This window comes from Thalia democratica, unplaced genomic scaffold (genome assembly GCF_965202585.1).
Source record: "Thalia democratica unplaced genomic scaffold, ktThaDemo2.hap1.1 HAP1_SCAFFOLD_1589, whole genome shotgun sequence".
NCBI classification, from domain to species: Eukaryota; Metazoa; Chordata; class Thaliacea; order Salpida; family Salpidae; genus Thalia; species Thalia democratica.
Genome location: NW_028140423.1, coordinates 1 through 27,037, shown reverse-complemented (window position 1 = coordinate 27,037; position 27,037 = coordinate 1). Strand labels below are relative to the sequence as shown.

At 28.1% G+C, this 27,037-nt stretch overlaps 1 protein-coding gene across 1 annotated transcript; it reads left to right on the top strand.

Annotated features, from left to right (window-relative positions):
- The first annotated feature begins 1,580 nt into the window (after positions 1-1,580).
- On the top strand, positions 1,581-14,317 carry LOC145848650 (uncharacterized). The gene is made up of 20 exons (XM_082953980.1): positions 1,581-1,716; positions 2,428-2,599; positions 2,671-2,746; positions 2,894-3,049; positions 3,420-3,567; positions 4,423-4,593; positions 5,554-5,657; positions 5,841-5,912; positions 6,010-6,164; positions 7,251-7,380; positions 7,785-7,898; positions 8,159-8,287; positions 8,502-8,692; positions 8,932-9,082; positions 9,284-10,637; positions 11,068-12,261; positions 12,830-13,036; positions 13,274-13,327; positions 13,383-13,732; positions 14,198-14,317. Exons 1-20 carry the CDS (start codon positions 1,581-1,583, stop codon positions 14,315-14,317), a joined length of 5,184 nt encoding a protein of 1,727 aa, XP_082810106.1.
- Positions 14,318-27,037: the final 12,720 nt, after the last annotated feature.

The following is a 27,037-nucleotide window of genomic DNA, read 5'->3' as shown; positions in this document are numbered from 1 at the left end:
AACGAGAAAAGTTTCAATCTTCTTCTGTTTGTTGGATTTTCGTTTGGACAGTTTCAAATATACGACCTCAAAACTCTTTCTCTTGTGTACGTACATTTTAAGTAACTTGCTTTCAAAATTAAAAGTAACACAACTTGTAATAACTCCAGGTGGAGTTATAATTTATTATCGCATAGAACAAAAAAGTATAAGTTATTTTTTTGTTACCTTAATAATATTATAACATGAATTAATTAAGTGAATATTTGTTTTTTACTAATTAAAAAAAGATTTAATTGTTCGAAACTTTGCTAAATTTTAAACTACTCACCTTGTTTACAAAATACATATTTAATATGAAAACAAGGCTATAAAGTAACATTTGAAACTATATTGTTGACTTATATCTTTTTTATCTGCAGTCACAGCAGTATGATGAAAACGACACCATCAACTTCAATCGAAGGATTTGCCCTACAAGACCCTGAAAATGATCCCAAAAATGTCTTTTATGTCTGGGTCGTAAGAAATTCTAAAGATAAAAACTCGTAAGCTAATATTGGCTATCAAATTTACAACATTTTCGTTTTCCAAATTACCAATTCTAAGTAAATACGCGTTACAATAAACTAGTTGTTTAGAAACTTTATAGAAGCTTTTTTTACCAGGTTGTACTGTAAGTATTTTTACGGTCTGCACTAATCCCGATTACGTTGTAATGTTTAGCCATTTGTTACTAAAGTTTGTTGTATAATTAAATTAAAATTCATGTACAATTATATACTCTCTGCTTACATGGTTATTAATCAAAATATAGAACCAGTAACCTTAAAATGTTGAAAGTTATTATTTACTTCATGTGTAGACCTTAACCTTTAACCCTAAAGAGTAACTATTGGCGATCATGTTTTAATATTTTGTCCAAAAGTTATAACTTTTTCATAGTTTTTTAAAACCTTTTGTTTTTGTTAAAATTGTTTTTTACATGTATTTTAATTTTTAATAGTGGATAATCATTTTAATCATTATTTTTATATTTTGAAAGCTTGTACAATGCACTGGTGTCAAAATTTTTATATCATTTTTCAATTGAAATAAGTATCAAAAAACCATATATCATTTTTAGTTTCAAACAAGTATTATAAAAGCTTGTTACATATTTTAAATCAAAAATTGTACATTTTAGTCATTTTCAATTAGTTACACATTAATTATGTCCTAAAGTGGCTTTTTGTTCAGTTTGACATCGTTTCTAGTAGTTTTACTTTAATTTAACAAGAGGAAAACTTATTATTAACGCAAAGACACAGTATTCATTTTTTATAACTGACTCTAAGTAAAGTTGTTTATTTATTTGAATAGCTTTTGATAGTTTGCTTTAATTGTAAAATTATTTATTTATTTTTCTAGTTAAAATAAATTGTACTCTAAGGTTTAATTTTTATTTACTTAACCATCAATACAGAAAAAAAATTAAACTCAATTTTTTGATAAAACCTAGTTTTGGTATTTTTCAGTAAGTAATTTCCAAAAATTTTTATTTATAAAATACTATCTGTTGAAGTTCTAATTTTTGTTTAAGAAGAGGGCTGTCTTCAATTATGCACACAATTGAGTATGAGGAAAAGCAATCGATGGAAGACTTGGTTGTTTACAGTGGCTTAGTAGCATGTACTGCAAGATATTTTGTTAAACATACTTCTGAAAGATGTGCAGTTTTGCAATGCAATTCTTTAGGTATGTAAAAATTCTATGACAATTTAATTTTTTTTTTAATAAATAATAAATTGATTCTATAGGTAGATTAATGATTTTAAGCTTTTTTATTTTTGATTAATTATAGTTTAAAAAATAATATTACTGTTGAATACTTTTACTAAACATCTTAATCTTTACAAAAGTCAGAAAATTAAATATTTATTTACAGTATTTATTAACATCAAAATAATCATGCTAGATGTTAGTTTAGGATAATTACGTAGTATTAGTTCTGTAAAATATTTTTATAATTATTTTAATTGGAACAGTAAATTAGTTCTTGTAAACATAATTAAAGTACATTTCTTTAATTTCATGGTAGAAATTAAACTAAATGACTTTGTTCATCGAAAAAATACATGATTAAGTAAAACTTCTAGTTATAGATCAATTAAAGTATGATAAAATAAGAAAATGATTCAAAAATCTATAAGTTTTTTAGTTTGCTTAATAGTTTCTATAACTTGAGTAAAATTGTATTTATAATAAAAAAAACAATTAGATATGGCGTCACTTTATTTTGTTGTATAAGTTACTAATCTGTACATCTTGCAGACTTAATAATTATTTATGATCACTAAAACATCACATGATTTTTTGTAAATACTAGTTGTTTTGGTAAAAATAAATTAAAATAACGCAACATTTTTTATTGTTGTATAGGTTTACTTTATAAGTTATACAAAACAGAAATATTCGACAAAAGCAACCAGCTGCAAAGCAGTATGACGTCAGACTGCTGCGATGTCACGCCCTCGGTGAGCTTGTTCTTGTTGTCATGGAAGTCTGAAAATAGTGACGTCACAACTTACATGTTTGACGTCAACAACTGGTACCTCGCTCAGATGCCCGCGCGACAATTGTAAGTTAAATCGAATATAACTCTCTTTTAAACTCCTTATGCTTCATATGTCAACATTAAATTTACAACAGGTCAATACACAACTCTTACACAGTTTTGCACAACATGAATGTTGCTGCTTCTAAACTCCAATCTGATCAACTGCTAGTTAGTGTTCGGTTATTCATTTTAGTATTTTTTCTTAGTAACTGAGTAAAAAGTTGTTTTGAGGTAAACTTAACTGTTTATATAAAACGACGTTTATAAAGTCCAATAATGAAATCTTAATCCACATTCTGATGATTGCTTTTGCAGGAAGTGAAGACGCTAGTTGGAAGTTTGAAGCAAATGCAAACTAACTGTCACCCGCCACCTCAGCAGTTTCTCATTCCTGATGCGCTCTCGTTCACTACAAACTGCATTTGCTCTCAATCTGTCTCCACTCTTGCCACGCATGGAGTACAAAAGAAGGTTTAGTGTTCATAGTTTGTAAAAATATTAAATACAATTTTTGTTTTGTTGTTGTGTCAATGTTGTATTAATTAAATAAGTTGGCCCTACTTTTTAATATATTAATCTGTTATGATCGCCAGAAAAAAAACAGTAAGACTTTACCTTAAAATTGTTTTTAGACTTTGTTTTAGTAACAATAACCATTAATGTCATTTTTAAATTGTACAAGTTTAATCGCACTTTTAATTTAGCTTGCATTTAAGTTCTTTACTTATCATGATGGTACGCATTTATTTTCCATTTGATGATTCAACTCATCAATTTATCAAGTAATAGTAAAATAAAAACTTGCACCTTCTGTATATATAAACGAATTTATTTCGAATAGGTTCAGTTGTCTTTGAGAAATCGAGGAGTGTCTTCTTTGGTGAACGCAGAGCAAACATACAATGAAATGACAATTGTTGGATTTATTGACAAAAATATTGAAGAAAATGATGGCCCGTCGTACTATCGTCTTTCCATACTCGACGCGGGTTTGTTAAATTTATTTTGTTTATTGTCTTGTTAAAATAAAATGTGTTTGTAAATGAATTATGTTGCTATATGGATGGTATTGAACTTTGTACCTTCACATCATACTTTGTTATATTTTTCTAAGTTTTTCTTTGATTTAGTGCGTAAGGTGTTAGAATTGATTAATACAAAACTATAAATTATTGTTTTATTGTTCTTAATTTGTTTAGTTTTTATGCACAAATTACTTGATTTTGTTTGATTATATTCATTTGTATTGTATAATAAAGTATTAAGCTTTTTTTTCGAAATTGATATAAATTTGTTTATAGGTGTAAGAGACCAACTAAATAATTTTCATGTATGAATATTAAAAAATTAATTAAGCCAATAAATATATAAATAATAAGTTTTAATTATTTTAAGATATAAATTTGTTTATAGGTGTAAGAGACCAACTAAATAATCTTCATGTATGAATATTAAAAAATTAATTAAGCCAACAAATATATAAATAATAAGTTTTAATTATTTTAAGCAAAGCATATGTTTTTGTTGATACAATTTTGTAGTTTAAAATAAAAGCATTATGATTTTAGCCTTTTTGTTTTATTTTCACTGTGAAATATATGTATTTCCTTGTTGTTCTTAGATTTTTTTTATATTTGTTATTTTGTAGCTACTACGTTGACATGTTTACTAATAAAAATTTAACAATATAGTTTTAAAATGCCAATGTGACATTTCAAATAATTTAAGTTCTTTTACTTAAACTTATAGACTTAGAAATAAAATGTAAAAACATATATTAGGAATCTACAGTTTACAAACTAGCTAAGTGTTGTGATTAGTAAACATTTGAATATTTTCCACAGCGTTCCAACACAACTTGACTGGTTTTCTGCACCGCGTGGCGAATCACGTCGCTGAAGGAAACAATATAAGCGGTGTTCGAATCGACAAATCTTCACAATTCACCTGCAGCACTATGGCTGAGTGGGCTTGGAACTTGACTTGCTCCATCAAAGAAAAAGTCAACAACATATGTTGGTTTTGATGACACAGTTTTTATAATTTTAGTTATTTTATGAGTACAAAAGCGCCATCTAAAGCAAATATATTTTTTAAATTTATTTCAATCAAAAAAAAAGAGGTGCGTTGTAATATATTCTTAAAATTCATGCTTGAATTTTGATTTTAATGATTTTACTTTTATGAACTCACTTAGTTTTTTCTTACAAATTTTGTTTTAAAAATTTTAATTAAATGAATATCATCGTATAAATTATACAGTATCCTTCTTTTATTACACTGACATATGTTTATGTGTGTTAAACGAGTTAACACACTTCAACTGAGCTCTGTAAAAATATAAATACTGTAAAGAAAGAATAGAAGCTTAAGTAGGTATATAGATGTGTCCATTTAAAATAAAAAATAATTTCTATAGATTTTTATAGGTTAATGATTAATAATAGATAAAATACTTAATATTAAATCCGATTGTTATAAAGCTCTACAATATTTGTAATTATTAAATCTAAATTTATATACCTACTTTAGCTTCTATTCTTTCCTTACAGTATTTATTTTTTTACAGAGATCAGTTGAAGTTTGTTAACTCGTTTAATACACAGAAACATATGTCAGTGTAATAAAAGAAGGATACTGAATAATTTGTTATTATTATATATTCCAGTGAACTTGTTTCGCTAGGATCTTTTGTTAACAAACGATTAAATTTATATTTTGAATAGTTATAACCGTGTATAATTTTTTTTCAAAATTATTTTTTAGAAGTTTGAATATTGAAACTAAGTTTCTAAGAACATAAGTATTTGAATATATTAGTATTTGTTTATTAATTTTAATTAAGTCAAATTTGTTTTTTTATAGTATTCGTTGTTGTCTCTCTATTTTTGTAAAGTTATTTTAGTTGAAAAAATAACGAGCACAACAATTTATAAATAAATGCTTTTTGTTCATCCACTTTATTAATATCGTAGGCGAACCACTTTTTGACTGCTCTTCTTGTTTCGTAGTAGATGAGTTTTACCAATCATCAGCTCAAATAAAGTTTCAGCTGAAAGAAGTGCATCATCTACTACAAGTTAAATTTGTGCAATTTTTTTTTTATTGTTCTACGCGATTCAAAACTATAATAGTGTTTAAATTTGAGTTTTATAATTAGTAAAAGACATTATTTTTTTCTTTATTGAAGCTGTTTCAGCAAAAACTTATTTAAAATAAATTATTGTTCAGGCATTAAACTATAAAAGATACTATTTTTTAGACTTTGTACCGTGAGTCTCCTCTTCAGAGTCCGAGAGTCGAAGCCGTTCGAATTCTTCGTGGATACCTAAAAGTATGTTTTCACTCGTCAACCTAAATTATTTAATCTTGATGACAAGGTACTGTAAGTGAAAAACAGATTTAAATTTAAAAAATATGTTTTAATTCAGATGCTGATATGGATGGTTGATGCTTCAATTCTACCTTTAGAATACAGTCCCTGCGATCAAGAAAGTAGAGATTTCTACATTCATTATAATTATGAGGAGCTGAACAATGCTCTTATTAGAAAACGAAGTCAGTTGTCCTCATCTAGAAAAAACATGTATGTTTAATTAGTTTTCTTTTGTCGCATATAAAGTTTTTAATTAAATCATAAGTTTTTTTAGCTTTCTTAAATTTTAATTCTTCAAATCGAACAGAATAAAATAATATACTTACAGCTAGTATAAAAACAAATATTTTACTGCATGACATATGTACGGTACTATTAAATAAAAATTTTACTCTTAGATGAACCTTTATAACATAATTTAAAGTTTTTTTATCGTTATAGATGTTTACCTTATTTAACTTTGTCATGCCTATGCAACATATACTACTAAATTTCTCGTAATATAATCTATTAAATAACAAAAAAAAAAGTTTTTATCTGTAATAGAAAATGTTCTTGTTAGAAAGTTTGTCTTTTTATGCTGAAGAATTAGTTTGAAAACTGTTTAATAGTTAAAAATTTGTTAACGCTAATGTAAAAACATTGTTTTAGTTTCACGTAGTTGTTTAATTATTATAAAATAACTTTTAAAAGTTAACCGTGTTATATTGTCTTTATATCCATGATTAGTGATAAAATTAAATATTTTAAACAGAGATATCTTTTTTAGTTTATTGAAATTTAAGACAATTTTTTCAACCAATCTATTTTGTTACTTAACTCATTATTTAAATTGCTCTTATAAATTTGCCTTTGTTTTTTTGTATAGGACTAGAAAAGTTAAAGTATTTTAACTAGCTAAAATTGGCAAATTCGTATTTTTAGTATGTCATTATTAGGAGTTTATTATCTTTTAAGTCGATTACCAACATCATCTTAAACACAACTACTATAACCTCATAATTTTTTTTATAATTTGATTTATATTAAATTATTACTTGTATATGTTACTTATGCTTATTACTAGTAAAAACTAGTTTATTATTTGAGATGTTAACCTATCTATCTTTCAGAATTACGATTACAAGTTTTAGTAGTATACATCTTTTCAAAGGTTCATATTATCACTGATTTTTAAGATGTTACACAAGCTTTATTTAAATTTTTTTTTGCCAAAACGATATAATGATTTAGATAAAAGTTATTTATTAGTAATATTAAAAATTTTATTACTTCGAAACTTAACTTTTTTTACAGAAACTTTAATGACAATCCTCTTATGGTGATAGATGGCATAATAAAACATTGTGGAGGCAACTTAGCTGCAAGATGGTCCAAGTTTGCTACAAACAGTCTAAATTCTACATACCCGCCTCCGAGTATATTAGTAAGTTTTTTTTTTTTTTTTGGATTTGAAACATATTAGAGTTTTTAGTTTACCTTTTAAAAGTATTTATTTAAATTTTTTTTTTCTATAATCACTTTATCTAAGTCAGGGTTTCACGAATTCATTTTCATAATCGCCCACTTGGCAGAAATTTAAAAAAATTACTCCCTCTTTACTAGTTTATTACCCTTTTACGTTTTTGTTTCTTTGTAGTCGTTACCCCTGATAGCTAAAATTACCCCAAATAAAAACACCCTGATCTAAATATCAAAATAAAAAGGTATATCTACACTTTGATGAATTTAAACACAGGTTATATCAGTCCAGTAAAAAGAACTCTAGTAATATTCACTATTTATAAAACAATAAGTAAAAGCTGCGGCTAAAGTAATTTATTTTAACAGGCTTTGCTAGACATGTTCTACATGGATAACATATTTGAAGTTACAAAACATTCAATCGTTCTTTATTTTCTTCAAGATATTATTGACTTCACAGCGGCTCAACACGTCACTCAGGTAAAATTTATTTTTTATATGAAACAACTTATTAATTATTACTTCAGCAATATCTTTACAACTGTTGTTTTATAAAATCTGTTTATGTGTTAACATGAAAATAAGTAATGCATTTGAAGATTCCTTTTGTTTTTATTTGTTATATTTATTTAAGTTTAAGAATTTGTTTGCGCATAGCCTGAATGTTTTATTTGATCAATTTGTAATAATTTTTGTTTGGATTTTTCCTTAAAAATTAATTCTTATTTTTTCATCTACAGTTGCCTTACGAAGAAAGCAGAAAATCTTGCTTACAATTTATAAGTTCTTACCAACAACATTTCGCACTTACATTGGAGACAACTTACCTTATACGCGCATTTTGGCTTCTTGATCATGGATTCTTAGATGTTAGTATTAAGAGTAGTATATATTTTCGAATATACTATTAAAAATATAGTATTCATAAGTACGATGTTTATTTATTCTTTGCCATATTGTATCCTACTGTGTACAGGTGCACTTTTTATGAAACACTCTACCTAGTTGTACTACTTAAGCTAAAAATTTAATGACTTTGTGTGAAAAACAATGTATATTTATGTGCAAGTCTTTGTTTAACAGCAATCGTTTGAGAAACTTTGTGAGTCAGGAGTAGGCAAGTTGCTAGTGGATTGGCAACACAAATTGATTTTGCAAACTCTAGTCAATGAAGAACGGTCTGATCTGGCGCTCAAGTATTTGTGGGTTATAAACCCGCCATGCTCTTCCTCTGAACAAGCCAACCTTCGCATTAGAATTTTATGTGATAGCAAGTTTGTTTGAATAAACTGTAACTTCATAAACATTATCTCGATTGAATTCAAAAGTTGATTTAAGATGATTAATCAAATTGATTTTTTAAGGCACTTTTTTTGCATAAAACAGTATGTATATACTATTAACAAACCCCTAAACTTTTTTCTTCGGTATATTCTTTAAGTACTTGTAATATTTTTTAAATTAATAATTAATTTGTAAAAATATTTCTAAATAAATTTTATTTTTATTGCAGACAGTACATGCAAGCATTTGAATATGCCAAAGTCAAGTCAAAGCATTTCAAAGATGAAATGATTTTAACTTACTTGATGAAATACTGTTACGATCATGGAAAGTTGAGGCACCTGCTAAATTTACAGTTGTCTCGTCGAGACGACAATTTAGTATGTTCCTTTCTTCGCAACCAAAACAGTTTACCGTGCAATGATTTGCTTATTTTGCATCATATTATACGAGCAAGGCATAGTGATGCTATCAATGAGTACACGCGTTACAACAAAGTACGTTAACTTGAATGTCTCTATATAAAAGATTATGTAAATGAAAACTGTTTTATAATGCTTTAATTTATTAAAATTCTACAGGGTAAACTTCCGGAAAAGAAGTTTCGTTTTATTGATGAGTTGATCGGTTGCTTAACAGATATCAAAATATACAATGTAACAACGTGCAAATTGCCTCCTTCAATTTCAAACACGATGTTGCAAGCCCAGCATTTCAGAAACAAACGATTTTCAACGCTCCCACTCACTTCACACCCAACAAAAAAGAAGATTTCAAATAAACAAGGAGCACTTAAATATTGCAAAAACTCAGCTGATATTTTCAAAAGCAAATTGGATAAAGCATCTTCAGCTTTGCTGCAGACTCCGGAAATTAAAAAGAAAGTGAAGTTGTCGTATTTAACCACTCCTTTAGTGAACACACCCTCGTCTATATTGAAAAGCAATCGTAAACTTCAACCAACTAAAGAACTTGACAATGTTGCTCTTAAATTTATTGAACCAAAAAAACTTCGTTTCAATGATGATTCGGAAAGCGAAGAGGAAAAACTAAAAGAAACTCCAGACGTCTTAGAAAGTACAAACTTCACTAAATCTGTACCACAAAGTCAAATAGACTCCGTTGATAACAATATGGACGCTGCTGACGTTTCAATGGTAACAGTTTCGTCAGTTGCTGATGATTCTTTCTACGAATGCGTTTCTTCACCTGTAAAACTTTCCTCAAATCAACCTGAAATCGAAACTATGGCACAGAAAGAACTGGTTGAAAAAGAAACATTAAATCAACCTGAAACTATTATAAAGGAAGAATCAGTTAAAAAAGAAACATTCAATCAGCCTCAAGCTATGATAGAGAAGGAATCAGTTGAAAAAGAAACATTCAATCAGCCTGAAACTATGATAGAGGAAGAATCAGTTGAAAAAGAAACATTCAATCTGCCTGAAACTATGATAGAAGAAGAATCAGTTGAAAAAGAAACATTCAATCAGCCTGAAACTATGTTAGAGGAAGAATCAGTTGAAAAAGAAACATTCAATCTGCCTGAAACTATGATAGAAGAAGAATCAGTTGAAAAAGAAATTGGCAATATAACTAGTGATGATTTGGAACCAGATTCAAACAAGAAAAATTTTAAAAACAAAGAGCTTATAGTTCCTTCAGAAGAAGTTATTACTATAGAAGATAATGAGCCTCATGATCAGCAGATTGAAGAAGAACTGAAATCTACACACAAAGAGTCTGAAGCAGAAGTTTTCCTGCTTGAAGATTCAGAAAGTAATGACGAAGATCAAAAATCTGAGAATGAGGTTGTGGTTTGCAGTAAAACTTCCCAGAATAGCAGCTCAGATGATGATGATTCAAGTAGTAGTAGTTCAAGTGATTCTTCTTGTGTTATACTCGAAAGCTGCTCTTCGTCTAGTGACAGTGAAGGTTTACGTTGTTTTTAAGTTAAATTTTGTTGAATGTTTTATTTTTTATAAATTGTAAGTTGTTAACTAAATTTTTTCAAGTACTATCTGATGTCCACATTTAAGATTTTTACTTAGACCGACACCCCCTAGCTCACGGACTAAAATTTAATCTCAGTAGCTAGTTTTAGTTTGTTATTTTGAAATTTTAAGGTAAAGGTGCTAATTTTGTTTTAAAAATGTTTAGGACTGAATTTAAAAAATATATATGTAAAGTCTTTATTTTTCGTCTTTTTAAATGAAAAGAAGTCAAAAAAATCCATTATTGAGTAGGAGCTTATATGTATCATAAATTTTAAACAAAAACTTAAATACACTATAACTATTTTACAAAATTATGTTTTTAGAAAATTGCTGTTTTAGAGCTTAATTTAAACCAATTTAAATTATAGATAGCGATGAAGAAAACAAAGTTTCGGAAGAAGTTTTAGTTATTGAACAAAAGAGCGTCCGTGAAGTATCCGATGCAGAAACACAAGCAACTGAAGCTCTTTCCTCGTCTGTCAATAAAGTAAAAGAAGAAGAAAAAGCTGTAGATCAATTTTTAAACAAAGGTGATATTTTTGCAAATGACGAATTAAAAGATACATATACCAATAATGAAGGCAAAACTTCTACTAGCTGTTCAAATAAAGAAAAAGATGCTTCATTGAATAAAGAATTGAAAGAAACTAGTCCTCAAATTGACGATCAAGAAGCTGTTTCAGTTGTACAAAACAACAAAAATGATGATTTAGATAATTCTCAAGGCTCATCAAATTTGAAAAAATCCTCTGAAGATAACCAATCTGCTGCAGTTGAAACTGTTTCAGCTCCTGACGATCAAGAAAGTATATTAGTTGTTGAAAATGAAGTTGAAATTAATGACGAAGAAACTTATAGTAAAACAAAAGACGAGGATTTAAATATATCAGAAGATATAAGTACCGGTGATAAAAGTACTAATGAAGAGGAAATTGTTGTATTAGAGGAAGATTCTGATGCAGTTTCTGCGAAAGATGAAAACGTTGGCGAGGTTGAATTAAAAGACACTGAAGATTTATTTAGTAAATCATCCAGTAAAGATGAGTCGTCTTCAGAAGGAGCTATCAAAGAGCATGATCATGACAATTCAACGCAATCGAAGCAAACTAACCCAGAGGCTTTTGAGGAAAGCATCTCTGTGACAAAACTTGAAAAGGCTGTTACTGATAAGAAGGAGTCCATAAGAAAGTCTCATACAGGCACATCAGGTAAAAATATACCAAATGATGACATAAAGAGTGAGATTTCAACAGTCAGCGAGAAGCCATTGATGACCTCTCAACCGCCGACCAAAACGCCAGATGTAGAAATTGAAACGTCACCATCTAGAACCGTTGATGTTCCTGATTATAGCGCTGGTAATGTAGATGCAGAAGTAATTAAAAGTTCAAGTGATTGTAATAGCAGTGTAGAAGAAAATGCTGCAAAAATAGAAGTTAAAGATCAAAAATCAATAGTCAAAGTTTCTACAACTTCGTCAGATAAAAATTTGAACAATGTTGAAAAAGTTTCAGATAAAAAGAGTCAAACTCAAACTAGTCAACTTGTTTCTGATGTTAAAGGTTAGTTGTAGAATATTTCAACATTTTGTAATTAATTTTTTAAACAAAATATTATTCTATTATTACAATTTGCTATTTAAATTATTAATGAATCAACAATCAGTTTTATCAACTTAAGTATGGTCACAGGAACTGGTTTTAAATTCCGTTATAATCCAAAAGTTTTTTTTGAGGACTTTTTGAATTTTCTTAAGTTTATTGTGAACTTTGTCTATTTTCAAACTTGACTTAGCTTTAAATACTTACATTGTTACTGATTTGTATTTTAGTAAATTTTTAACATAGTTTATATCTAATTGTCGTTTTTAAGCTCAGTTTTAGATAACCAATGTTTAAGTTAAGTTTTTATTTTGTATAAATAATTACAGATAGTTTGTCGTATCTTGTTTATAGTTATAAGTATTTACTTATTGATAGAAATGCTTAATAAATGTATAACTGTATAATACATACCTTACACAAATTATCCTTGCATTTGTTTAATATACGTTATAGTCTCTTACATACTCAATAAACTATTCTTATGTGTTTTTATAAAATAAGTTTAATCTTTTGTTACAATTACTAGAAAAAACTGAAATTCCTGTTGTGCGAAGATCTAGACGCAACAAGAATGTGGAGTTACAATCAGTAAATGATGAAGAACCAAAGTTTCTTGAAGTAGAAGAAGATTCTAAATCAACAAAGAAAAGGAAATCTGGTATCATAGAAGTTGACGGAATCAGTTATCCACTGTCACCACCTCAACTTAGAAACAAAAGGAGAAGAATGAACAGTATGTAGCATTTGCTATTTTATTTTGGTAAAAAGCATCATAAAACTGTGTTAATTGGTTTTAAAATAAATGTTGTTTAATTGTTTTTTTATACTCTGTAAAAGATATTAACAGTAGGTTTTCAACATGTTTTTTACACGTTGCATCATAGATTTTGCTTGTTTAAAATGTTATAAGACTATGATTGTTTAAATTATAAACTAATTAATTATATTTTAATTTTCAAATTTTTTGTAGCCGAAGTTGAAAAAGAAGGAACTAAAAGTTCAACCAGAGCCAAGTTACCTAAAGGTTTGTGTTTTTTTTTTTGTAAGAAAGCTCCTACTTATAGCTTACTTTTCTATAGGTTTAACCTTCAAATTTTCTGAGCCCAAAGCATCACCTCAAGAGAAAAGCAAACAAGCTGCTAACAAGCGCAAAAAGCGAGTTCAGTCTGCAACCGATGCAGCTGTTCAGCCTTCGAAGAAGAAGAAAGCTGAGCAAGCAAAAACCGAGGAGAAGTCAACAAAACTTCGCGAATCGACATACAAAACACCAGCGAACTTCCCCAAAATTTATTTACCTCCACCTACGCCTTCCGTGGCAAGTCCGGTTGTCAGGGCAACCACTCCTCCCCGACGCACCCGCGGTAAACAGCAGAGAAAATCCGTGTCAGCACCAACTACTCCCGTCCGTAGAACGGGAAGGCCGAGAAAGGTTCAGTGAAATTTATTTGTGTTTTTGATAATATAAAGTACTTTTGTAATATAATTAGTTAGTCTACAGAGAACAGATAAGCATTTTTACTGTGATATGATGTTTAGAGTACAGTTGGTATCATAATATTTTTCTACATTACACAAAAAACGATAATTTGTCAAGATTGTTAGCATTTAAAGTTTTATTTTGTAAATTAAAAAAAATTTCAATTAAATTAATCTGATAATTTCACTCTTTTTTTTACTGTTATTCATCAAAGTAATCTCAATCTGTTGGAAGATCTTAAAGTTTTATAATTGTGTAATGCTAAATAATAAATTTAAACTAATACATTTTTTAGATCACCGTACTTTTAAGTTTAATTAAAACGATTTTAAGTATGTGTATAAGTTTTAAGTTTTTTTAATAACTAACTGTTAGTTACACAATGTCATAAATTTGTTTAATTTTTTCGCTTCATAGGTCAAAGCAGACGAAAATAAAGAAGAAGAACTGATTCAAACTAATTCAAAAGAAGGAAATGAACAAATTTCTAAACCCCTGACAAGAACAAGGAGAAAAATTATTTCTGACAAAAAGTAAGATTGTTTTATAGTAAAGTTTAATTTGTAGCTGAAGAAACTATTTAAAAACATAATAATATTTTTGTTATAAGCTTTTAATAAATTATTATAGGTCTACTAAAACCTTTTTTTTATAATGTACTTACGTAAGACCCATAATAATCAAACTTCTTTAGGATTAAAAGTACAGTGGCCGAAAACGAAGCTGCACCTGTGAAAACAAGAGGCAGAGCCCGAAAATTAAGCTCAAAAGCTGCTGAAAATAACAAAAAATTAAAGGGAAAAAGCGTCGCTCAAACGAAAAACAAACCAGATGTATCAGTTAGCGATAGCGAAGTTGTTGTCACCTCTCCCAAAAAAACTGTTAGAAAAACTCGTAAAGTGAAAAAACCTAGTGAAAATGATAAGACTTCAACGGATGCTACAAAAAGAATAACCAGGCAAACCAGGTTAGTAGTAATTAAATAGATAAGATGTTGGTTATTTTAAAAAATATTATTTAATTTCTTTGACTTTAATTTTGACTTTGAGAGTTTAAATGGTATGTGCATTTGCAGGTCTCGGAAATGAATATGAAAAACTGAATTTTTTTATCAAGACTTCAAAACTTTTAGGCTATTTGTTGTATTTTAATTTTAAATGATTTATTTTATTTAATCCTGCCTTGTTTTAGTTTACAAATTATGAAAATTAGTAGCATTCTTTTAGTAGTTTATTTATTAGTAAATTTAAACTCAGATTTATTTATTAGAATTTTTAATAATTTAAAAAAAGTTGTTAATTCTTTAACTTTAAAATTGCTAAATAATTGTTTTTTTCTAATTATTTTTGTTTTTTTTTTTCTGAAGTCTTTCGTGTAACCGTTACCATCTAGTTTAATAAATTAAAACATTTGTAATAACGTTCAGTTGTATCGAAATTTTAAACTTCTATTAGAATATTTAATTAAAATTTACTGCATTGTTTGCGTGTATTATATTTATTTAAATAAACAATGTGTAAATTGATAACTGACAAATAATAGAATCGGTTTCTGCTTAATAAGTTTTAAATTTCTATCTTGTTAAATATATACTATAACAAGGGTTAGCAAATATGAACCGACAACTAAAAATTTCTGACCTGCGATGTCCTTTTTAGCTAAAACACAAATAACACAAAATAAGCGAGTTTAAGTTGTTTTATAACAAAAATTTATAATCTTTGTTACTACGTAAATATATTTTTGTTATTAAAAATTAGATCTATAATAATCTGCAGGCCAAATATGACCCGCCATAGTTGTTTACAAGTAAGTTCTTTTTTGCTTGAAGTAAACTATGCTGCCTAATTTTTTAGAATAATTGTGACACGCGAAATACTTTAAGTATGGCATGTTACTCATAAAAGGCTACTGACCACTGTACTAATAGAATATGATATTTTGACATTGTTTAATAAAACATAAGATTAAAAAGTATGTTTCTAACTGAAAGAAACTTTAAGCATGATATTAAAGGAAACTTGTGTAAGTCTTTTGCACTTAATTTTAAGTTTTTCCTTATTATAATATATATTTAATTACTATAATGAAACAACCACATGTGTTAAATATTTAGATCCCTAGATGATAAAATCTGTTTTAAATGCACATACAACTAATTGTGTAAAATATGTTGATAAGACGTACAAAAAACGTAGACAGTAATCCTAGGGATCCTTTTTCGTATTAAAACCCAGGTCTTTGTTAAAATTAAGTTCGGCCGATTTCAGACAAGTCGAGCTTATAAAATAATTGATGCTAAATTACATTCTTATTTTGATTCCTATTGTAGAAGTATTTACCTAGTTTTAGTTATTATTTGTGTTACAGACTTTATCATTCTTGTAATTAGTTTGTGAATAAACTCAACCAGGAAAGATATATTTATTTATGATAAAGTCCTATTCAATATATAACCTTCTATACTAATGGTTTTCTTCGAAATTGATGTTGAACTGGAATGGCTCGGATTTGCTTTGATCTATATTTTCTTGACTTATATTTTCTACAGAAAAGCAAACAGACAGCCAAAGTTTACTGCGAACAATAATGTGTCTGGGATGAGTGTGTGAAATTATCGGATTATTTGCAGCGTTTCCGTGTAAGACTTTACGATAATTTTCAAAAGCTTCGTGCCACCGATGTTGCTGATATTCATTTATTGTCAAGTTGGAATGTTCACTGTAAATTAATGTTTTATGGTCTAATATGAATGAGTTTCAGTCCAATGGTGACGTCCTAAAGTTTGTAGTTGACTTTGCAGCAGACTAGCCTAACAGCCATCTGTTCAAAGTGATCTTGGATGAGGACGCAGAGATTGACTTTCAAAAATTCGAACTGTTGGTTGGTATCGAGCATTTGGAAAATAAGTGTAGCAGTATTTCGTCAGTGTTCAATACTATCAGTAATGCACCTTCTACTTTGTTTAAAGTCGAAAATATGATAAAGATGTTTATCAGCAAATGAAGTGAAGTTTAAAGATGGTTAGATGAATGAAGTGTGGTTTCGTTCTTCAAAGCTGAAAAGTTCGAATCGGTGAAGCAATTAAGTTTTTAAATGCTTGTATTCAGCAACTGAGTGAATAAAAGTAAAGATTAAGTCTCAATTTTTTTGTTACAGTTTGTTTGTTTAAGTTGTAGTTTGTTAACAAATCATTTATTAGTGAACTAAGTTAATCGTAATTTTTGAAATGTTTTTGTCTTTTTTAGTTTAATTTCGTTGAATTTTAGACCTGAAAAATGCGTTTAAGTTGTAACAAGTTGTTTAAAAAAAATTTTTGTTTTGCTAGGTAAGTTTTCCGTTTTATCTCCTTGTAGATAAAATCTGGGGGGAGATGTAGAAGTATTTACCTAGTTTTAGTTATTATTTGTGTTACAGACTTTATCATTCTTGTAATTAGTTTGTGAATAAACTCAACCAGGAAAGATATATTTATTTACCTATGATTATTTTTTTGTTAATAACTAAATTAATTAAAATAAATACTCTAATATTTTCAATAACTTATGCTATTGCGTAGTTGCAAACTCTCTGGCCTAACGCATTCTTTAGCTTAATACAACTTGTGAAAATAATCAAAATTATCCTTTTTTATTAGAAAACAAATTCAAAAGTGCTCCTAATTTGATTTTCAATAAACAGTGTTTATGGTATTATAATTTAGTTTATGAAAAAATTATGATATGACTTTATTAAATTGCGGTGTGGCATGCAAAAACTTTTTAACAACTCTTGCAAGCGATATTTTATTCTTTTAGAACATCTTCTTTATAATATAATACTTTAGTCCGCATCTTTAAGTATGAAATACAGTAGACTACCGCTTAAGTACGCACTTATTTTGGTAGGCACCCCGCTTTAAGTACGCACTTATCAAGAAAGACAAAAAAATTCTAATTTTTTTATATATTTTAAATTGGCAAATTTGCTTTCCTGATCACTGAAATCCAGTCATAAAGCTGAGACTCTAACTCAGGGTACTTAGTAGAAGAAAATTTTAGCTTTTTCTTTGCTCAGACATGTCAGCAGATCGTCTTTTAATCTCATCTCGGTTCTGCAAAATTTTCTAATTGCACCTTCACTAACATTAAAGCTTCTTCCAAGATAACGCTTACTAGGTGGATTTTTCCTTTCAAGCTGGTTAATGATCTCCAACCTTTCTAACTCAGTTAATCGTTTTTTAGCAGCTGACATAACTCAATGCTCTTAAAATCATCTGAAAAGTATTTAATATCATTTTAGATTTTTAATTTACTTTTTTTTACTTAAAAATCAAATTAAAGAACGAGTTTTGAAAAATCTACCTTCTGGACAAATACAGCATTTAAAAGATTTAGTGTCACTGTGAGTTGCTTGTTGTTAACTAATAAACATTGTAGAGCAATTTTTAGTTTTAAAAATACTATTCAATTTACATTTTTAACTGTGCCGTTATATGTACAATTTATTTATCAAAATAAAGGATGTTATATTAGAACTTCTAAGAAATTCCAGTTTTTTTGCCTAAATTTTCAATCATCAAGTTTTTCCAGATTATTTTATGTTTCCAGGTAGAATGGCCAACCTGCTGAGTTAGCCTGAGACTTTCGCAACTTTAAAACTAGGGTGAGTAATCCTGAGTAGTCTAAGTGACCTGAGATTGTGACAGTCCTGTTAATAAGTGTTAATAAACTAAGTACTTATGTAAAGGTTGCAGAAAAGTGAAAAGAATAATGATATTTGAGCTGTAATGCTATAAAATAAATAAATCTAGATGACTAAGTTAAAAAAACCTACAAATACAACATAGTTAAGTCATAATTTAATTTAAATGTACACACATTGATGTTTTGAAAATGTTTGGTAAACACAATGTAGTTTAGTACTTTCCCTCTAACAAAACAAAATATGTGACTAGTTGTAAGAAAGAAAACAAACAACTAAATTTCATATTATACTATGTCGTCAAAAAGTACGCACTTTTTGGTCGGGTTCAATTTGCGTACTTAAGCGGTAGTCTACTGTAATACATTAATGTAGAAATAAGAAAACTTCATAGAAGTTATAACTTTTATAAACTTAATGGCAACTTAAAAGCATAATATTAAGAAGTTAAAAAATTAACTTTTGAAAAGCTTTACGTGCAGTAGTTTTTTTTTTCAAAATACGAGGAATTAATAATACAGATGCTTTCATTTTTTAGATTGCTTTACTAATCAGGAATAAAAAACTTACTTGTTATTCAAATTAGATTTATTTTTCAAGTAGTTTTACTGATGACATTTAGAAATAATAATCAAAAAAACATTAAGTGTTCATACTGAAAGCTTAATTACTGTATAGTTATTCTATAGGGCTAAACTATGTATGAAATAAATAACAACTTTTCAAATAAAAATGGTATGATCTTTTTAGCTGTAACTTTTTCTACAACTTACTTGTTAAATATATTGCTTATTGATATTTACAGGGTGGAATAAAAGTCTTCGGAAAAGTTAAAAAAAAGATAGTTTGTAAAAGTCTTAAACATAAATTAAAAAATTATTTAAAATTATAATTAAAGAAGCTAAGAACAATTAAAAATGTTTATCTCTTATGTAGTTTTCATATTTTTCGTCTATAATTTTAATCCCTTCTATAAAAATACTTTCGGAGGAACGCAATGTTTTTTAAATTTTTTTTTCTATTTTTCCAAATAAAAGGTCATTAAAGCATTTATACTTTAATGAGCAAAACAAGAGACCTTTGCTTTCATAAAATAGCAAACCATAAATGTAAAACAATAAAAAATACGTACAAAACTTTAAAATTTATTCTTACGGACTTCAGCTTTTTCAGTGTTTACAGAATGTTAAGCTGATTTAAATTTGTTTTATTTAATATCCAACTTTTTTTATGTTCGGTAAAATTCTGACCTAAACTCATAAAAAGCCTACCTACACTCGGAGCGGGTCAAAATTACACGGCGTCAATATTGCACGTTGCGTCACTTTGGAACGCTGTGTCGCTTTAACACGTAGTCATTTTAGCACGACGCGTCACTTTAGCACAGTGGATCACTTTTACACGGTGGGTCACTTGCGCACGACGTTATTTTAGCATGATACGTCACTTTAGCCCTGTAGGTCATTTTTGCACGGCATCACTTTAATACGGAGTTTCTCTTTTGCACGGCGTCATTTTAACACATTGCGTCACTTTAGCACGGTGGATAACTTTAGCACGGAGCATCACTTCTGCACGGCGCAACTTTTGCACAGTGTCACCTTAACACGACGCAACACTTTTGCACAGCGTCACTTCATCACATAGTGTAGTTTTAGCACGGTGGGACACTTTTACTTGGCGTCACTTTAGCACGTAGCTTTAATTTTGCGCGGTGTCAGTTTAGCACCAAGCATAATTTTTGCACCGTTTTTTTTTCTTCTGTATTTCCTTGGACTATACTACTGTCAATTAATACGGAAGTATGAAATTAAATCAGTACTTTTTTTCTTATTGATATAAACTCTGTTTACTAAAATGTAGACATAGTTAAAAGTATATACTAAAGTATTTTATATCAAACAAGTTTCTCGCAAAAAAGTTTCAAATGTTCTCGTAAAAAGTTCGTAAGGTTTTAATATGAATAAAATTATACTGAAAAATACTTAACCAATAGCCAAAAGAAGTGGCTACTAAATTTTTAGAAAATTTATTTTAACATATTAGTAACTAAAAATTAAGTGCACGTTATACACATTGTTTTAACTTGTAAAAACTGCGGTTTGTTTCAACTAACTGTACTTACTTATAAAAGTATACTAAGACTTATTAAAAAGTAGTTGACACTGAGAGTTTAGGAAGTTTTAGATGAAGTCCATACCTACTTTATAAATGGTTCAAGTAGTTGCAATCTCTATAAAATAATATTTGTACACAACATTCCTCTATTTCAAGATCCATAGTTTAGGAAATATTGGTTTATAAACTTGTAATTTTTTATATTTGGTATGTTTATTTTGATACAAAGTAGTTTTTAAAATAACTACTTAATAAAAATCAAGTATATGATTAACATTTTTAAGGATTTAAACAAAATTATCTAATTTAGCAGGTTATTGTGACTGTTCTTAATTAATCAGTGTTTTGTTATAAAATTGTTCCAAAAAGTTTACACAAAACTTTTATTTAAAAAAAATACATTTTAATAAAAAAAAATAATAAAGCGTTTTATTGTTTTTATTAATAAATTAAATATGAAAAATGTTGTTTTTTTCTTCTAAGTTATAGGTTTTCTATTTCTAAATATGTACAAACATGTATAGGCATAGAAACATACGTAATTAGAAATAGTTTGAAAAGTCTTTTAATAGGAAAATCTCTGTGGCGTAAACTAAACGCAAGCTGTGCTAGTTATTTTGAATGTGGTCTATATACGTACTCAGTAATAAAAAGCTTTTTAAAGTAGTCAAACCCATTAAAAACACCTATGTTACTCTAACTAAATAAAGATTGCCAACAGTGTCGGCTGTTTAAGTTCATACTTACGTAGCTGTCTAGCATTAAAACTGTTTTTCTGCTCTTTGAAAATTACAATCGTAATAATAATAGTAAATCTAGTTTGATCATTATTTAATCAAAGACGCAGAAAATTCATTAAAAGTTAAGATCAAGCCGTATTAAGATACCTGGATCATGTAACACAATTTAAAATAGTTTTTCTTATAAAATTAAGTTGAAAAAAAGATTATTTATTTTTAATGAACTGTTTTTTATGGCTTTTTAAGATGTCAAAACTTTTGTTTGACATTACATCGTGTATTTCAGTACAACATCATTACAAAAAACAAAGTTAAAACGGTATACTAACATTTCCAACCCGCGCTCAATTCCAACCCACACGATTCCAACCCAATCAAATCCCACCCGAATCAAATCCCACCCGAATCAATTCCAACCCGATCAAATCCCTACCGATTAATTCCCACCCAAATCAAATCCCACCCGATCATTTCCCACCTGAATCAATTCCAACCCGATCAAATCCCACCCGAATCAACTCCCACCCGATCATTTCCCACCCGATCAAATCCAACCCGAATCAATTCCAACCCGATCAAATCCCACCCGATCAAATCCCACCCAAATCAAATCCAACCCGCATAATTCCAACACGAATTAAATACCGGCAAAATCAATTCCCACCCAATCAATTCCCATCCAGGTAAATTATCACTCGAATGAACTCTCATTCGACTCAATCCAGTTTATAAATATTTCAAATAAAATAATATCAACCTTTATATATCTTATACGGTTACTTCAGATCAATAGTTCTATGCATAAATTCTAATCCGTTTAAATTTTGTACATGTAAAGTTTAGAAGAAAGATTGATTATATGTTTCAATCAAGTTCCGTTCTTTTTAAATTTAAAATTTCATTTTACCTCATAAATTTCGACCAAAAAAGTTATTTTTATTAATGTTTAACAATTTAAAAAACGTTTTACAATAACTTTTAATGAGAGAAATTATTACTTTAACAAATTTTTATTATTTTCATTTTCAATAAGCTGTACCTAACTGCAGGGGCGTGTTTAGACTGGTTACCTGGAGCCTGTGCGACGATGAAAAAAGACGAAAATGAGAAAAAGAAAGTTTCTTTTATTAACCAAAAAAGCTGTTTATTTATAAAATTTTACTTGTTTCGCTTGTGTCTTCTTTCCAAAATTGTAAATGTTAAAACAACGAGCATTAAAAATGCTTTAACAACCAAATGCAATAACAAAATCCAAACATTTTATTTTATCGTAAAAAAGGTTTTTTTTTGTGATATGCGCTAATAAGAAAAAGTTTTATTTTCTTTTCATTGTTTTATAAACGGCTTATAACTTTTGAAACTTTGTTTGTAAAGAAGACTTTTCATTAACTTATGCGTTATTTACAACTATATATTGCAACTTTATTTCTAACTAACTAGCAATATTAATTTCTGTAGTAGTTACAAAGGTAGATTTAATTGGACATAAATCAGTTACCGTAGAATACTTTGTTATAAAAAATACTTCGGATACTAAAAAAACTTGAATTTGCTTTGAACCTGATTTGGACTGAATTGTATCAGCCGTAAAAGCATTTTACAAAAGATAGGCCAATTTTCTTTGCCGGCCGTAATTACTTAAAAAAGTTTAGTAATCAACGAAAAAAATTAATTTAGGTCTAGAGTTTAATAAAATAAGCATTAATATAATTTTCAAATTCCAAAGCTCTTATTAAAGAAAACTATGTTGTACAGTACTATATTGTTTTGTTGTTTTAACTAGTTACAAAAACTAAAATATAATTAAGTGTCAATGTCAATTGTTCCAACTCGTACAAAAAAAAATTAATTGGACATAAATTAGTTAACATGATAGAAAATGGTTCCAATACTAAAAACTTAGTTATTATTTAAACCTTATCTGGATTAAATTTTAGTAACAATGATAGCATTTTACAAGTAACAGACAAACTTTCTGTTGCTCGCAAGTCATAATTATTTGATTATCGTAGTTATCAACAAACAAAAATGACATTAAACTAAAAACATGATAATATAAGCAACAGTAACAATTTTAGCTTAATCAAAAAAATTGTTCTTACCTTACTTACTTCATATTTCAAATGATTTTTAGAAAAACAAAAACTAAAGTTTTAATGTGAGTTCCAAACGTATTAAAATTTTTAATTCGTACAACAATAAATATAATCGGGTTTGATAATATAGTGGGAATTGACTGGGTAGGAATTATGTTGATGGGAAATGATCAGGTGGGAAATGATCAGGTGGGAATTGATTTGGGTGGTAATTGATTGGGTGGGATTTGATTTGGGTGGGATTTGATCGGGTTGGATTTGATTTGGGTGGGAATTGATTCGGGTTGGAAATGATCGGGTGGGATTTGATTCGGGTGGGAAATGATCGGGTGGGAAATGATTGGGTGGGAGTTGATTTGGGTGGGAATTGATTCGGGTTGTATTTGATCGGGTAGGATTTGATTCGGGTGGGAAATGATCGGGTGGGAAATGATCGGTGGGATTTGATTTGGGTGGGATTTGATTCGGGTTGGATTTGATCGGGTGGGATTTGATTTGGGTTGGAATTGATCGGGTGGCCAATGATCGGATGGGAATTGATTTGGGTTGGAAATGATCGGGTGGGAATTGTGCACGGGTTGGAACTGAACGGTTCCCGTTAAAACATAGAGTTAAATGTAAAATATTCAGTTAAAAGTACATTTGATCAGTGGATGAGAAGTAGACGGTTAAATCAATAAATTTTGATAATCCTGCCTTGAACAAACGCTATAAATAAATATCAACTAAAATATTGCAATATAATCATGACATCAGCTCCAAAGACTATTTTCGATCAAAAAAAGCTTAGCTGTACACCAAATAAAACTAAAAAAGATGAAAAGTGTTATGGTGTTTAGAAAGACAAAGTCAGAAAATTCTTTTAAATATTTTGCTGTCTCAAATGCAATATTAATACGTGAGAAATAAGCCAATATATTGCTCGAAGATTAATTTTAAACTTGAGAACGTAAAATTTTGCTTGAAAAAATGTATACTTGTCAATTTAAAAGCTTTTTGAAATTTTTAACCAAAAAATTTGTCTAATTTATATTCTTCAACAAGGGACGTCGCGTGGGGCTGAGCATTGGAGCAGATGCTCTGGCTAAAAATATTAAAAACTTATTATAGTATTATAAAACCGTTAAAATAGTTTTTTTTTGTTTACAAACTATTTGTTGTTCATGTAGTACTTTTATCTTACTAAATAGGTTAAAAAAGTCTAATTACGGGGTTTTAAAAATAACTATTAACTTCTGCACCCAATAACAAAAATACAACGATTCACTACTGTCTACATCATTAAAAGTTTTTTTATCATTAAAACATATAACTCTTATAAGTTTGTTGAAAGAAAAAAAAGTAAGCACTAAAAAATTTTAGTTCAAGGACCTTGTGTACGAAAAAATCTTTCGGTTATCAAGTCATACACCAGGATACAGTTTATAGCTTGTCCAGGACATAAAGTGTATTTTTGGAAGAACTTAAGTACTGTGGGGATGTTAATTTGTTTTAAACGAACATCTTCTCTTTAAACCGGTTTGAAAAGAAGATGTAGAATTTAAATTTAATTTAAGGATATTTGTTAGTTGACTCAAGTACTTAAACTAAACAATCAAAATTAATTTTGAAGCAATGTTTCGCAATTTTCAAATCATTAATGCAAGTTACTGCTTCATATATTATTATATATCGTATATTTTATTTATAATTTAAACTTTAGCAGTTCTTGTTTTATTTTTCAGACAAGAAATAATATACACGGCTTAGTATATTTAAATCACTAAGCACAAGTATTGTGTGCTATTTTTCTAAAATCAATGTGGTAGGTAGTCTAGTTTAAAGTGCGATAAAAAACACTCTCTAAAATTAAAATTAAGTCTTAGTTACCATAAACTAGTTTAATATAATATGTTTTACCTGCAAATTTGAAAAGGATAAACTATCGAACGTACTTTTATTTCCAAATAAATTACATACGTAAATTATTTATGTAGTTAAATATTAAATGTACTTCAATTAAAAACATTATTGTTTTACAGATTAAACTCAGTGAAACTCTTATCAAATAATTTTAGAAGAGTGTAAATTCTCTTATAGAAAGGTAACCATTAATGTTGTGAAGTTTTTATGAATTAAACTTATTTAAAAAATAATTAAATCTAAAAAACTACTATTTTTTTTCAATACGCAATTAGTCATTAGATACCTAATTTTTAGCACTAAGATAACTGCAAGATAAAAGTTTTTTTTTCATAAACAGTATGGTAGTGTAGCATTTAAAAATAGAAACAAATAATGCAACTCGCTTTTTACGTGATTCTTCCCAAGCTATTTTAAAGAACAAACATTTACTATTTACTAGAAACATAATATTTTACTTTAACTTTGATAGAGTTAAAAGCCAAAGTACATTGTCGTGTGCAGGGCCGACTATAGTCATGTAAAACTATATACTGATCAGTTTTGTGTTCAAACCGGCTAAAGTGGTTGTTAGATATAAAATAAATTATGTGTAGTTAAGCACTATTACATATTTGACTGATTGTCTGCAACTTTTATAAAACTAGTACAAGAACTACACAAAACTTTAAAAGTAAAAAAAGCTGCATGAGCTGAGCACTTAATTGAAAACTCTCGGTACGCATTACGAAAACTACATACGCTATGTTAACTTAGTTGTGCTTTGTTTAATTAGTATATATATTATAAGATAAACCTAAAACATCATTTGCAGATATAGTTCAACTTAACGCATATAGCTTGAAACAAATAAAAAATTCTGAAATATTCATATAAAAACCTTTATTTAGCAATACAACATTGCTTTTTTAGCTTACACTAGGGCCAACTATTAAGCTAACTATATCTAGAATTTTACACAAGGTTTTATTTAGGGGCAACTTTTAATTTTTGAATAAGTTTCATTACTTGTATCCTTAAATATGTTTAAAAATCGATTAGTAAAACTAATAAGACCAATAAGGGTACACATGTTGAAACTCTTAAAACATTGATATAACACAGTTCGTTTTTTAAATTATTGTTTGTAGTTATATACTTGTATTTTTAAAACTAAACCTATCTAAAAATGTATTAGAAAAACTCAAATAACAATTATGCGTATGAAAAATATAAAAACCTGTTTTTTGAAATTGTGACTTTTTCTAAATTAAAACTATTGACCATTTTATTTATAGTTTTATTAAAAGATGTTAAATAAAAATTATTTCCTGTAATTAACTAAATGATATAAGAGTGTATGTGTTATTTATCAAAACTGATTTTTTTCTTCATTTAAATTAAGCATAACCATATTCTTTTTGATAAATTTAAATAATAATTATTAACAATAATTTAAAGACATCAACAACAGAATGTCGACATTTATTAAAAAAAGAAGAACAGAACTAGTTGAGTGTTTTTATTCATCAAATTTGTACAACATATTTACAATGACTTTCGCAGCTTTTTTCTCAGAAAAAGATACTGTTCTATTATTATCAGTTTAAAAAACTACTTTATAATTTAATGATTTTAAGAAAAAACATAAAGAAAGCACAATAATTTAAATATATCTATTAAAACTCAATTTTTAAGTTTATTACCTAAGTAAATGTAAGAAGTCGAAGTTGGTATTT

Bases quoted from the DNA above. Each gene is read 5' to 3' on its own strand.
- LOC145848650 (XM_082953980.1), top strand. From the start codon at position 1,581: ATGCACACAATTGAGTATGAGGAAAAGCAATCGATGGAAGACTTGGTT. The intron at 13,037-13,273 runs GTATGTAGCATT...AATTTTTTGTAG, and splicing joins CAAAAGGAGAAGAATGAACA to CCGAAGTTGAAAAAGAAGGA. The intron at 13,733-14,197 runs GTTCAGTGAAAT...TTCGCTTCATAG, and splicing joins GAACGGGAAGGCCGAGAAAG to GTCAAAGCAGACGAAAATAA.